General features: G+C 41.9%; 1 protein-coding gene across 2 annotated transcripts in view; it reads right to left on the reverse strand.

Annotated features, from left to right (window-relative positions):
• The window catches only part of MST1 (macrophage stimulating 1), a 29,197-nt gene that overhangs the window by 2,512 nt on the left and 13,776 nt on the right, over window positions 1-12,909 (reverse strand). For both annotated transcript variants that reach the window (XM_007420653.4, XM_007420654.4), the window contains exons 10-17: window positions 12,414-12,516; window positions 8,959-9,095; window positions 7,740-7,775; window positions 7,420-7,531; window positions 6,892-6,969; window positions 5,038-5,184; window positions 3,231-3,337; window positions 12-151 (exon numbers count right to left, since the gene is read on the reverse strand). In XM_007420653.4, the coding sequence (XP_007420715.1) occupies window positions 12-151; window positions 3,231-3,337; window positions 5,038-5,184; window positions 6,892-6,969; window positions 7,420-7,531; window positions 7,740-7,775; window positions 8,959-9,095; window positions 12,414-12,516 (860 nt within the window). The remainder of the gene's footprint in view (window positions 1-11; window positions 152-3,230; window positions 3,338-5,037; window positions 5,185-6,891; window positions 6,970-7,419; window positions 7,532-7,739; window positions 7,776-8,958; window positions 9,096-12,413; window positions 12,517-12,909) is intronic.

Below are 12,909 nucleotides of genomic sequence, written 5' to 3' on the forward strand. Positions count from 1 at the left end.
GCCCTGCTCACCTCGCAGGCCCCCACACCAACGTTCAGTGGTGCTGTACATAACTCATTCTCCTTCACACGGCCTCGAAGTGCCACATTGCAGTTCTGATTGCTGATGACCGGCAGCCTGGCCACGTTGAGGACATTGTCGTTCCCAGTTCCTGGGTACAAAGAAGAAGTGGAGCACTGCTGATGATATGCAGGTTATGGACCTTTCTGGTAGTGGCACCCTCTTTATGGTGTGCCATTCTGAGAGATTCTTTGGGTAATTTATTTGTGGTTAGTATTTTATGCTCTCACATCTTTAAGAAGTTTTATTTTAGACCAGAATCAGTATGTGCGAACTATAGTGTATACTTTTTATTCCTGTTTCTATTTGCCCTATTGAAAAATATTTGTGCTGCAGATTAAGTTATGATATTGTGTGATTTCTCATTTTATGTCACAAACTGCCCAGAGAACAATATTATTGGCCAAGCATGTATAAACACTCTAATACATAATCAATTCAGTGTTATTACCCAAATTAGGCAACCCATCCCAACAGTAAATCTTCATTTTAGCCTTCAAAATGCTAAATATCAAAGTACAGTGGGGCAAAAAATATTTAGTCAGCCACCAATTGTGCAAGTTCTCCCACTTAAAAAGATGAGAGAGGCCTGTAATTTTCATCATAGGTATACCTCAACTATGAGAGACAAAATGAGAAAAGAAATCCAGAAAATCACATTGTCTGATTTTTAAAGAATTTATTTGCAAATCATGGTGGAAAATAAGTATTTGGTCACCTACAAACAAGCAAGATGTCTGGCTCTCACAGATGTGTAACTACTTCTTTAAGAGGCTCCTCTGTCCTCCACTCGTTACCTGTAGTAATGGCACCTGTTTGACCTTGTTATCAGTATAAAAGACACCTGTCCACAACTTCAAACAGTCACACTCCAAGCTCCACTATGGCCAAGACCAAAGAGCTGTCGAAGGACACCAGAAACAAAATTGTAGACCTGCACCAGGCTGGGAAGACTGAATCTGCAATAGGCAAGCAGCTTGGTGTGAAGAAATTAACTCTGGGAGCAAGAATTAGAAAATGGAAGACATACAAGACCACTGATACTCTCCCTCGATCTGGGGCTCCATGCAAGATCTCACCCCGTGGGGTCAAAATAATCACAAGAATGGTGAGCAAAAATCCCAGAACCACATGGGAGGACCTAGTGAATGACCTGCAGAGAGCTGGGACCAAAGTAACAAAGGCTACCATCAGTAACACACTATGCCGCCAGGGACTCAAATCCTGCAGTGTCAGATGTGTCCCCCTGCTTAAGCCAGTACATGTCCGGGCCTGTCTGAAGTTTGCTAGAGAGCATTTGGATGATCCAGAAGAGGATTGGGAGAATGTCATATGGTCAGATGAAACCAAAGTAGAACGTTTTGGTCTAAACTCAACTCGTGTTTGGAGGAGAGAGAGAATGCTGAGTTGCATCCAAAGAACACCATACCTACTGTGAAGCATGGGGGTGGAAACATCATGCTTTGGGGCTGTTTTTCTGCAAAGGGACCAGGACGACTGATCCGTGTAAAGGAAAGAATGAATGGGGCCATGTATCGTGAGATTTTGAGTGAACACCTCCTTCCATCAGCAAGGGCATTGAAGATGAAACGTGGCTGGGTCTTTCAGCATGACAGAGATCCCAAACAGACCACCCGGGCAATGAAGGAGTGGCTTCGTAAGAAGCATTTCAAGGTCCTGGAGTGGCCTAGCCAGTCTCCAGATCTCAACCCCATGGAAAACCTTTGGAGGGAGTTGAAAGTCCGTGTTGCCCAGAGACAGCCCCAAAACATCACTGCTCTAGAGGAGATCTGCATGGAGGAATGGGCCAAAATACCAGCAACAGTGTGTGAAAACCTTGTGAAGACTTACAGAAAACGTTTGACCTCTGTCATTGCCAACAAAGGATATATAACAAAGTATTGAGATGAACTTTTGATATTGACCAAATACTTATTTTCCACCATGATTTGCAAATAAATTCTTTAAAAATCAGACAATATGGTTTTCTGGATTTTTTCCCCCATTTTGTCTCTCATAGTTGAGGTATACCTATGACGAAAATTACAGGCCTCTCTCATCTTTTTAAGTGGGAGAACTTGCACAATTGGTGGCTGACTAAATACTTTTTTGCCCCACTGTAGTTAATAGTCAGGATATGCCAATGTGCCTATAAAAAGCTGTATTATTTAAATGGAGATTAAAAATAATGCCAGTAAGTAGTTCTCAAACTCTGTAATACCATGAACCACTCCATTTCAAATAGGGCAAATAAATAAGATTCAAATAGGATTTTTTTCATTGCCTTGATAAATATAAATTCAGGAATCTGCTCTAAATAAGATACTTTAAAGTTAAATTGAAATGTGTGAGTCATGCAATCATTTTAGAAAATCTTCCATATAGGGAAACTCCTTTGAACTGGAAGGATATCTGGTTAATAAAATATTGGAAATTTTGGTTTTGGTTGCTTTACTCAGAAAAGTGAAGACATAAGTAGGAATAACTTCATATCCCTCTTGAATTTGCATAGTGGGAGTAGAGTGTTTAGAGAGGGTTTTTGTGCTTCCTTATTTAAAAAATGGGGAGTTAACATTACTCATTCATGATGTGTATGAAGATGCCTTTTGGTTTCAGGCAGTAGACAAATTTCATAATTGATCGATCAAACATTTTTCCAATTAAGAGGCATCAGCTACAATCCTAAACTCGCTGGTCACGTTTCTGCTTAGAGTGGGTCAGCGGATTAGATTTTGTGCCCAGAGCCCCGCTAGTCTAAATAGGCAAACATTTGGGAGGAATTTTCTTCCATAAACCAGTTCTGTGCATTACATTCTACTAAACAGAAGTTGAATTCTTCATTTTGCGCTCTGCCTGGACAAGCTGACTATCTAGACAACATGGCGCACAATCCTGTCAGGGCTGTGACTTGACTTGCACGTGCAAAACCCATTCTTGTCAGTCATGCTCCAGGCTTTCTCTCCCACTCTGCCTGGACAAGGAGTAAAAATGCGAGGAGGGATATTACCTAGCCAGTGTCTGAGAACCAATGGTTAAATTGTTGCACACTTTACAGCCAAGGCAGGAATCCACATTTTTACTTCTTGTCCCAGCAAGATAGGATTCCAGATTAAAAAACTGGCCCAAATGGGCTTGATTTCCCCTGAAACAAGCCTTTTTCCAGATTGTACCTCCAGTGCTACCCCATCCTGCAATCTCACACTCCGTGTTCTCAGGCACAATGTAACGCTCGGGTGGAAGGCAGATCAGTGCCACACGCTGGTTCAGAACGGCAGGCCTGTGGTGAGAAAGAGTGGGCATAAAGCAACAAATTCACATCTCTGTTCTGTACACAGAAGCCACTTCAAAGGGCTGACCACATTCCGAGGACACCCAGGTCGGCTGGATGACTGCTGATGCATCACACCTACGGCTGATCTTTCTGCCATGAGTGGCAACAGCTGTTTATGTGGCAATCAGCAAAGACTTGAGTAGAACAGCTGTTTCCAAGGAGTCATCACAAGCTTAGAGATTGTGTGAATCTACCTTGAGCAAGCCTCTCAAGTCTCTATTCCAGTAAATTCCTTCTTCTGGTGAACCAAATTCACAGAAGCTTGTTTTCTTGTAAAAGCTGCTAATTGATTACTCAATAACTCTATGTATCTGTTTATTTAGCTGCCTCAATCACCAAAGCAACTCTCAGCAGAAAAAGAAAAATACCCCATGCAGGGGAACACCTCTTGCATGAAAGTGGCTGGCCTTGCTTTGCTCAAAAGTTTGGTTCTGAAAAGGTTATGTACTGTACATCCTTTCTTCTCAGGTTAATTTTTCCCCAATATTTCAATACCATCCAAAGGCAGCCTGCAAAATGTGTTAGGCTTTGTCAGATGACTGGCAGGAACCGAGAACAAAGGCAATGTGTCCAGACAGAGATGGGCAATGGGGCATCAAATTTTAGGCCAATACAGCTTTCTATCAGTTCAAGGAAGGGTAGGGAGCAGTGTAACCCACTGTGGATAAATACCTACAGATGGATGTTAAGTCAGAATCACTGCCAAGATGGATGTGGTTTTCCTGCCCAGCTTCAAGTTTATGCTCTGCTTTGCTCTGCCACTCATAGCACAGCACTGGGATATATTGTCTAAAGGCGTGATGATGTATCTGTCCATGGAAGTTTTTAAGGTATGAGATCAGCCTTGTGTAGGATTCAGGATTCAGTTCCTGAAGCAGGAGTATATCCAACAATTAACGGTGGGGGCAAGAATACATAGCATTTCTACGCAATTCCTGTTTCTGGCAAGGGGGTATCTTTATTGATGGCAACAAAGTCTCTTCTGTTAGGTTTCCGTTATTCTATTGATAGAGGAGATGTGGAGAGAACAGCATACCTGATGGAGAGTCACCAAACCTAGTAATTCTAGTTTAATTTTCCTGGAATTGACTGGGGAAGAGAAATCTGAAACATTACCCTGTAAAGTCCAAGGAAGGGAGCTGCCTATCAGCAAAAAAGAAACATCTTCAAATAATAAAATTGCTGCCAAATTTAGTCTTGGCCCTGGATAACCCATCCTACTCACCAGACATTCCTATCCTATCACATCTCTCAATTTTTTGTCTGTGAGCTTTCTCCTGCAGCATGCCACCATCTTCAGCAGCTGCTACCCAGCAAGCCATATACAGCTAGGGATGAAGGGTGAACACACCGGGAGATTTGGAACTTCTGTCATCCAGCCCTACTGCACCCATTATATGCTAACCGTGTGAATTTTTAAAAATGTTCCCTTCCCTCGCCTTGTTTCAAAGGATCCACTTTGATTTTCCACCTCAGTGAGATTTCTCCACAACAAAGTATGTATCTTGCAAATCCCAAAATATAACAGTGCAGAAGAGTGTTAGGAGTCCCTACTGAGGAAGCCTTGTTTTCCACATCCTAGGATATAAACTGGAAACATTCTTTTCATGCTATGGGAGACACAGAATATCTTAAAGGCCACTCACCTCTCCAGTTTCAGCATCACCACAACTGACTCAGAGGGGCCACAGACAATCTTAGTTATAGGGATGGCCTGTTTGTTTGGGTCATTAGGACCAGGGTTCTTAAAGAGTGTTCCAAGCCAGACATGGTAACCAGTTAAGTCAGCATCACTGCCAAGAGGAATAAATAATTGTTACAAGATCACAGAAGCCTCTCCTTCAACAGCAGCTTCCTGAGTAGGAAAAGTAAGTGGGGTTTGAGTCATTTCCTCCCCTCATTACACTTTTCTGCAGCTATAGACTCCCTTGAGTTAAACTCACCTTCTGCTGACTATGGTCACATTTATGTAGTCAGAGTAAAAATACAGAAGTGATTTGTCGCTGCCTTCTTCCAGGTATTTTTTGGCTTTCCAGTCTAGTCCATCACCCTGGGATTTCCTGATAGTCTCCCATCCAATTATTAACAAAGTCTAATCTGCTTAGCATTTCCTGAGTTCAGCCAAGGTCAACTGGCTACTGCCCCTGTTCTATTGGCTGCCCCTGCCTTGACGTTGATGACTAAGGCTGCGCACCCTTTGGACCTCACCAAAGTGCCAGCCTCTCTGCAAATGTTTCAGGCTTCCTCGTGAGCCTGAGAAAAGATGCTGCTGTTTTTAGGAGATGCCTCATTGAAGTAATTCTTAAAGCAGTGGCTTCTCTTTTCAGGTGTGGAAGCCTGGAAAAAGACACATCCCCTTCAACAAACAGGAGAGATGTGCTGCACTTGCTTTTGCAGTCATTTCTGAAGCACGCAGAGCTCTATTAATAGCTCCTTTCACTTGGACAACAGGATCTGAACTACGTTGGGCTTGGCCTAGGGAGACTCAAATTCCAATCCATACTCAGTCATGACATCAAAGGATAATGACCATATGAACACCTCAAGCTCTTCAGAGAAGAGAAGGAAACATATATCACAGACATTTATGACCTAAAAGTATGCATTTTAAAGAGTTTCACATAAACAGCTTACTTAGCCTGATTCAATGGCTCCTCCCCCCAGTGAACTTTGGTTTAAATTAACTGAATGCAAGACTTATGTCACCCACATCTAGAACTAATCACAGAATTAAAACATAGCCATGTTCTCGGGCTGTTTTCTGGCTGGAAGCAAACTTTGTCCTGTTATTTGGTTACCTTGAACTGAGACTACAAAGGGATGATGGGTTGGTTACCTCACTTGAGTATGGGAGGCAACTCAAGCCTTACTTCCTGGTGCAGCCCCTATCCCATGGCCTTCTAGAAGAGGGGCCTTCAACCCCCAGTAACCCCCAATCAGTATTGCCATTCCTGAGAGTTGAGCCCACCCGCCTACCTGACAGCCCCTGTGCTGGAAGAAGATGCTCAGCAGAGCAAGCAAAGAAACCCATTTGCATCCATGGATGCTAAACATCCAACGGCTCATCAAACTAGTTCTGCTCTGGTGTCTGTGAATGACAGCTATTTAATACGTATGCCTACAGATTTATTTAACATTATTTATTATTTTATTTATATCCCACTTTTTGGCATACATCCTCCAAGGCTGCTATCAACTATAGAAAGACAATATGTTTTAAAATCAAAAAGAATTTTTAAAGAAAAAATCAGTTTTCAATAGAATACAAAAAGAACAAAATACACCAGTACTGAAGCCATTAATTCCTTGAACATGCACTTTAGAGATTCTTCCTGACCTCTGAAAATCATCTAGGATTGGATGTTGGACAGAAACAAAACATCAATAACCCTGTAGCTACCATAGACTGGGCCTGTCAAAGTGCTGAATGTAAAACAAAAACGATTTGCGGTCAGCAGCTTCTAGCACAAGTTTCGCCAGAACTCTGTGGGCCTGCTTACCAGGAGGAGAAACACAGCCGTGTGCTGATTACCCACTGCTCTTTTACCAGTGATCCTCCACAGAAATGGACTCCTTCTCTGGAAAGCAAAAAAGTGGCACGTGTCACAAGGGCAAAACAAAAAACACCTGCCTCTTGGTGTGTCCGGGTTGCCTGCAACACCTTACTTTGCCCCAGGGCTCTTAATGTCTGTGCACAGTGGGCCCCTTTCTGCTCTTGGACGAAAAGTAACTTCATTTGGCCTTAGAGCACATGCAAAAAAATCCCCAGCCATATAAGAACATCTAGTCAATTTGCCAGGGAAGCACAAAGAACTTTCCTATTTTACAATCTTTTATGAGCTGCCAACCCAGAAGGCAATGAGTAATGGCAGTGATAACTCAAAGGAGCTGACAGGGCTAAGATCTCCCCTTTTACAGGAACTACTAAGATGATTGTTCTCCCACCACTATTTATTCTGTGCTTTCCTATCTGCAGCCAGTACTTTTTACAACCCCTGGCACCCCACCACCACCCAGATTCTGCTCACCGATTGCGGATGCTGACCGTCCAAGGTGAGTTTCCAGGTCTGCCCCCTACAATCCGAGATCGCACATCTCTTCGTTCATCCCTCCTGCCACACTCGTCAAAAACCACATTCTCTGCAACCGAGGAGTCAAGTCAGGCATATTGCCCTGATGTAACAGTTGGTTTCCTTTTAATGCAACAGACTTCATTTCTAATTTATTCACATAGGCAGCAACCTGGAGCCAAAGGCACAGGGAAACCTTGTGCACCTGTTTCCCTTTCTTACCAAAACTACCTTTCTCACAGAACTGCCACAGATACAATGCATGGCAGAAGACTCACCTGGATTCAGCAAGTTGGACAGCTTCTTGTCTTCAGCTGCAGAAATGAAGCATAACACTGATTGATACATGCAAATCTCCGGGGTGCCAAAGTCTGTGAAGTTTATCATTTATCCACAAAAGCCTTCTACAAAATGCAAGTCACTGTGTGTTTTGTCCTCAGTGAGTGAAAAGCACACCTCTGTAAAGTGAATCTGAGTTGAACTATGTGTGGACTTCTGTTGAGGCCTTTTCTGGTTCAGGATCATTTTAAGAGGGAGAAGTGTCTGACCCACCTTTACATAGCAGATGGTAGAACAAATGTTTTGACAGGGTGTTGAACAAGCATTCATTCATTCGTTGGATTTTTATCCCACCTTTATTTTTATCAGCTCAAGGTGATGTATATACTTAATGCTCCTGACTCCTATTTTCCCCATAGCAACAACCCTTTGAGGTGGGTTGGGCTGAGAGAGAACAACTGGCCCAAAGTCATCCAGCTGGATTTCATACCTAAGGGAGGACTAGAACTCAAGTCTTCTGGTTTCTAGCCCAGCACCTTAGCCACCAAACCAAACCAGCTTTCAGGCATTAGGTATAGCAACCTATTTGGCATTCAGGATCATATGCCATCACTTACTCACGATTGTTTCTGAAGCCAAAAAAGTGAGAAATAAAATCTTCTATATTTATTTTGAATAAAATAAAAACTACTGCCTTAGTAAGTACTTGAAGTGATGGATCTTCCAGAGGTTGTTAGATTAACATTCCCATTTTCCCCACCCACTAGCCGTGCTGTCTGGAGCTAATGGGATTTAGAATCTAGTAACACCAGAGATACCCAATCCTATTGTAAACATAAATACCAACACCTCAATGCTCAAGAGAGAAGTCACATTATAGTATTTTTTATGTCTTCCCAGCCTCCCCTCTTAGAAATGGGAATTGTGGTTGTGCTAGAATGTTTAATTTATGTTCTATGCCTGTGCCATGTGTTACTATGCTACCAACATGCTCAAAAGAGTTATGCTGCAAGTAAACAAACAACTACTGCATCAAAACAGGGAAGGTAAATCAAAGCCCTCACTTCCTTTGGTCACTAAGAGGTCAATGTGGTCATGAAAAATCTTGGCCTCTGGAAGATAACCTAGGCAAGGAGATCATACCTATAGCTGGTTCCCAAGAAGGGTTCCCAAGTCACCAAGGGCAGTGTCCATTACTTCATGATGAATCAAACTTACCACATGGTTTTATGGCACAGTAATCAAATTGAGTGTTAGGATCCATAGTGTAGCACCAGGGCCCATGACTGTCATTGTCAGGGTTACGACAATAGTTCTGTTCAAGGCGCACATCAGGGAGCAAGGGAGAGATGTGCCTGAGAAAGTAAAAAAACTGTTGGTTCAGTGTTGTGTCATTTTCCCCCATTCCCCATAATTGTTGCTATACTGATATTTTTTCATAAAAGTTGTATACAGCTGTCAGTATGTTGAAATAGATGATTCAGACACTTGAAAGCACTTCCATTGGCAGATACTAATTTTTCCCTAAAATTCAAATGATCATCTTTGACTCCTGAGAGAATGCAATTCTCCTTCACCTAGGGATTTAATTATGCTCACTCTTACATAATTGTGTAATTCTGATAAACACCACATTTCCCCCCAAAAAAGTGCTACATCTACCTGCTCTAGCTTTTCACTATTTATGTATAAGTTGTAATTGTTCACTGCACAGTCTCTGTCAAACTCAGCTACCTTGGTCTTTGATGTGATATGCCTTTGGTATTTCAGACAAATACTCCTTGTTGTGTCATAGTATCTATTTAATATTTGCTGCAGATCAGCCAGATTTTCAACCAACTAATAGCATTGTCTGCATGCAAAAGTACACAAAAATGCTCATCTCCAACCAACATGCACACATCCATTTCCCCAACCAATGCCCTTCACCTCAAGCGTTCCTTAAGCACTTATCCATTATTACATTTAATAACCAAGGGGACATCACACATACTTGTTTTACTTCCTGCTTGATGGTGAATCATTCACTAAGAATTGCATTTATTCACACATGTGCTCTCCTCCCATCATATACAGCTCTTATCACATACAGTAACCAATGTTCAACTCTATAGTCGTGTAAAATATTCCATAATTCAAGGCTATTCAATTTATCATATGCTTTCTTTAAACAAACACACTTGCAACAGCAAACTTTCCTTCTTATATTCATACACTTCACCTCCTGAAAGCAAAAATCTGGTCTGCACACCTCCTGCTCAGCATAAAGTTGCACCACACTTGCCAAATATTGCTCATTGTTACCATTTATGCCCTTTTGATCAGAACTCTGCCAAGCTCTTCCTCTGCAGTTTTTGCATTTATTCTTGCTACCTTTCCCTCTGATTGGGGGAACAACAACAGCCTTTTTCCAATTGTCGGACAGATGCAACCTTCCCACATTAAGCAAGTTGTTCAGCCACTCCACAAGCAAAACACATCTGTATGTTAAGATGTCTCCAACTGTCTGTCTCCACCAGCAGCTTTATCATTTTTCAGCATTTTCACAGCGTTATAATTCTTATACAAAGCTCTAAAATGCTCCTTCCTGTGCAGCACTTCAGAACTGAAGCAGGAAGGAGCTTTGGAAGGTGTGTGGGCACACACATCACAATGGTTGGAACCTCTTTGAAGTAGCTGTGTCTTTTCCTGGACTCACACAAAACACATGCAATCTCGGGACAATAAGCACTGGAGATAAGGAGGCTTCAACAGCAGCCCCACTCCAAAGTACCCTGTGGCTTCCCATTGGCACTTTCTCACCTTAACACATACGGGAACAACTTAGCATAGAAAAATTAAAATCGATGTCCTACAATCATAACCCAATGAATCATCTCCAACAATCACAAGGGCAAAAAGGCAGGAAAAATATAAGAATAGAAAATGGCACAGTGGTGAATTCAACTGGAACATTTTCCAAAAGAGCTCAGTTTTTAATATCTGTCTAAAACGCATCAGGTCCAGATCATAAATACAAGCGGCATTGCAGTTCTAAAAAGGGAAGCGGGAGGGGTGATCTGACGCTCTTCTTGTTTTAGACTGGCTGAAAAACTGCATTGTTATTCTTTTACACTTGAAAGCAAAACTAAGACATTCATCTATCTCTGTTAATGTTTTTTTTTAATGCACCAGGAAGTTTTTGTGTATCTGAAGCAAACAGTACCTTTTCTAAACAGGTACTCACCAATCACCACTTTCATTTATTCTTGGGTCTTTAAATGACCCAATCACCTTTTCAGGTCTCTGTTGTCTCTTTCTTACTCATCCATTCATGTCACCCAACAGAATAACTACACATTTTTCCCTAAAACTCATTTCTGGTTCTTTTATCAAAAACATTTGGGTCTTTTGGCTATAATAAACACCAATGCTGATGCTGCTGATATTTATAAAAACCAAAAACATAAACAAACAAAATGTTCTTTTCTATTAGCTATGTTTTGTCTTCCTAAAAAACCTGTGTACCCTCATTAAGCAGTAACTACCATTAGCTACCATTTCACCTTCCACCTTCCACTTTCCATTTAGAACTAAACTGAGCCTAAAAACTCAATCTCAAACTGACTGAACAGCAAAATTCATGGCATGAAAGGTGTACTCTTTTCTGGACTTTTCCCCCAGTTTTTTTTCTAATATCTTGCCTTACAAAGAGCTGTGGAGAATCTGAATCTTGCTTCTTTAGCACCATTTTGGTTGGTCCCAATACCACCATTACCCAACTCTAGATTTTGGGTTTGTTCTGTCTTTCAGTTTGTTCTATCTAGAGTCACTGAAGTTGGGTGGCCAATAAATGTAAATAAATAAATAAAATCTTGCTGCTCCTTAAGACAACTTTCTCCATCAGGTAACCTCTAGAACCCCCAGTTCCCAACCCGTAGAGAACCCTAAACAAAAAAAGGCTACCTTGGGCTCTAGATGTTCTTTCTTTATTTGGGTGGATATCCAGCAACTTTTGGAGTGAAGGGCTGCAATGGGCTAGGAACACAGGGCTTTTCTTTACTTTCATGGCCTTGCCCACCTGCTTCAGGATTTTGGTGGTTCACCCAACCCCAACAGAAAGTGGTATCTGTTTCCCAAAACAGCCCTGCAATAGGGAAGTACTCTTCTACAACTCTTTTTCAGAGGGAGAAGCAGTAAGCTTTATGAGCTCATCAAATTGCCATCCTTCCAGAACTTAAGAAGGGAAACGGCACTATAGCAAGAGGCCAGCCACCACTTTTCTCCCTGTTTTACTTCCAATGAGAGATTTTTTTTCCCTTACAGCTGTAAAGATGATTTTTGTCAGGCTCATTTTTCTGTATTTTCATCACTCATTGAAGTGATCCCACTCCATATTATTATTAACATTTTAAAAAAAAAACTTGGCATGGTTCCTAATAACACATTTCAGATCCTGTCAATCTCGCCCTCAGAGAATAATGGATTTGCTGGGTGAGTACAGACCATGAGAAGTGACATGCTTTCTCTCAGAATCAGGGCTGATGATAGCTGCAGTCTGAGAGGACTGAGCATTTTTCATGAAATCTAGGTGCTAGCAAGGGTTACTCCTCTATCCTCCCTGCCATGACTAAGGCTTAAAGAGGGAAGTAGAAACAGCATACCAAGAGACTGCCCACCATTCATAGACTTACTGGAGTGTGTGAAGGGATTGCTCCTTCCATTTCCGGCAGGTAATTCCTTTCCGGGTCTTACTAATAGTGCCTTGGTAGTCTTCTCCATTTCCATGGTAACAGTCTGTAGGAACAAAGGGCTCACCTGAGTGCACTTGCATGTCCTTGTACACATAAAGATGCTTTGAGCTCCAAACATTATGCTTCCCAGCTACCAAGCAACTGCTCTCCTGGAAGATCTGGAGGGCACCAGATTGCCAATCTCTGTTCAATAACTAATAAGAACCTCCAGCCTTTGAGAACCCAAGACTTGCTGGAAGGGGTAATCTTGAGGGGGAAAACATTGCAGTGAGAACGAAGCATCCTCAATGATTAAAAAAAGTTGGATTAGAGATGGACTGGAAGGGGGAACAGAAAATCAGGAGCTGGGATGGAAAATCAGGAGCTGGGATAGAAAAGTAGGAGCACTGCTCTGCAGAGTTTTGCTATAGATCCCCCTTCAATCCACCTCATCTCT

This window comes from Python bivittatus, unplaced genomic scaffold (assembly GCF_059951505.1).
Source record: "Python bivittatus isolate LINGU-HERP-01145 unplaced genomic scaffold, Pbiv_v1 ctg000080_np1212, whole genome shotgun sequence".
NCBI classification, from domain to species: Eukaryota; Metazoa; Chordata; class Lepidosauria; order Squamata; family Pythonidae; genus Python; species Python bivittatus.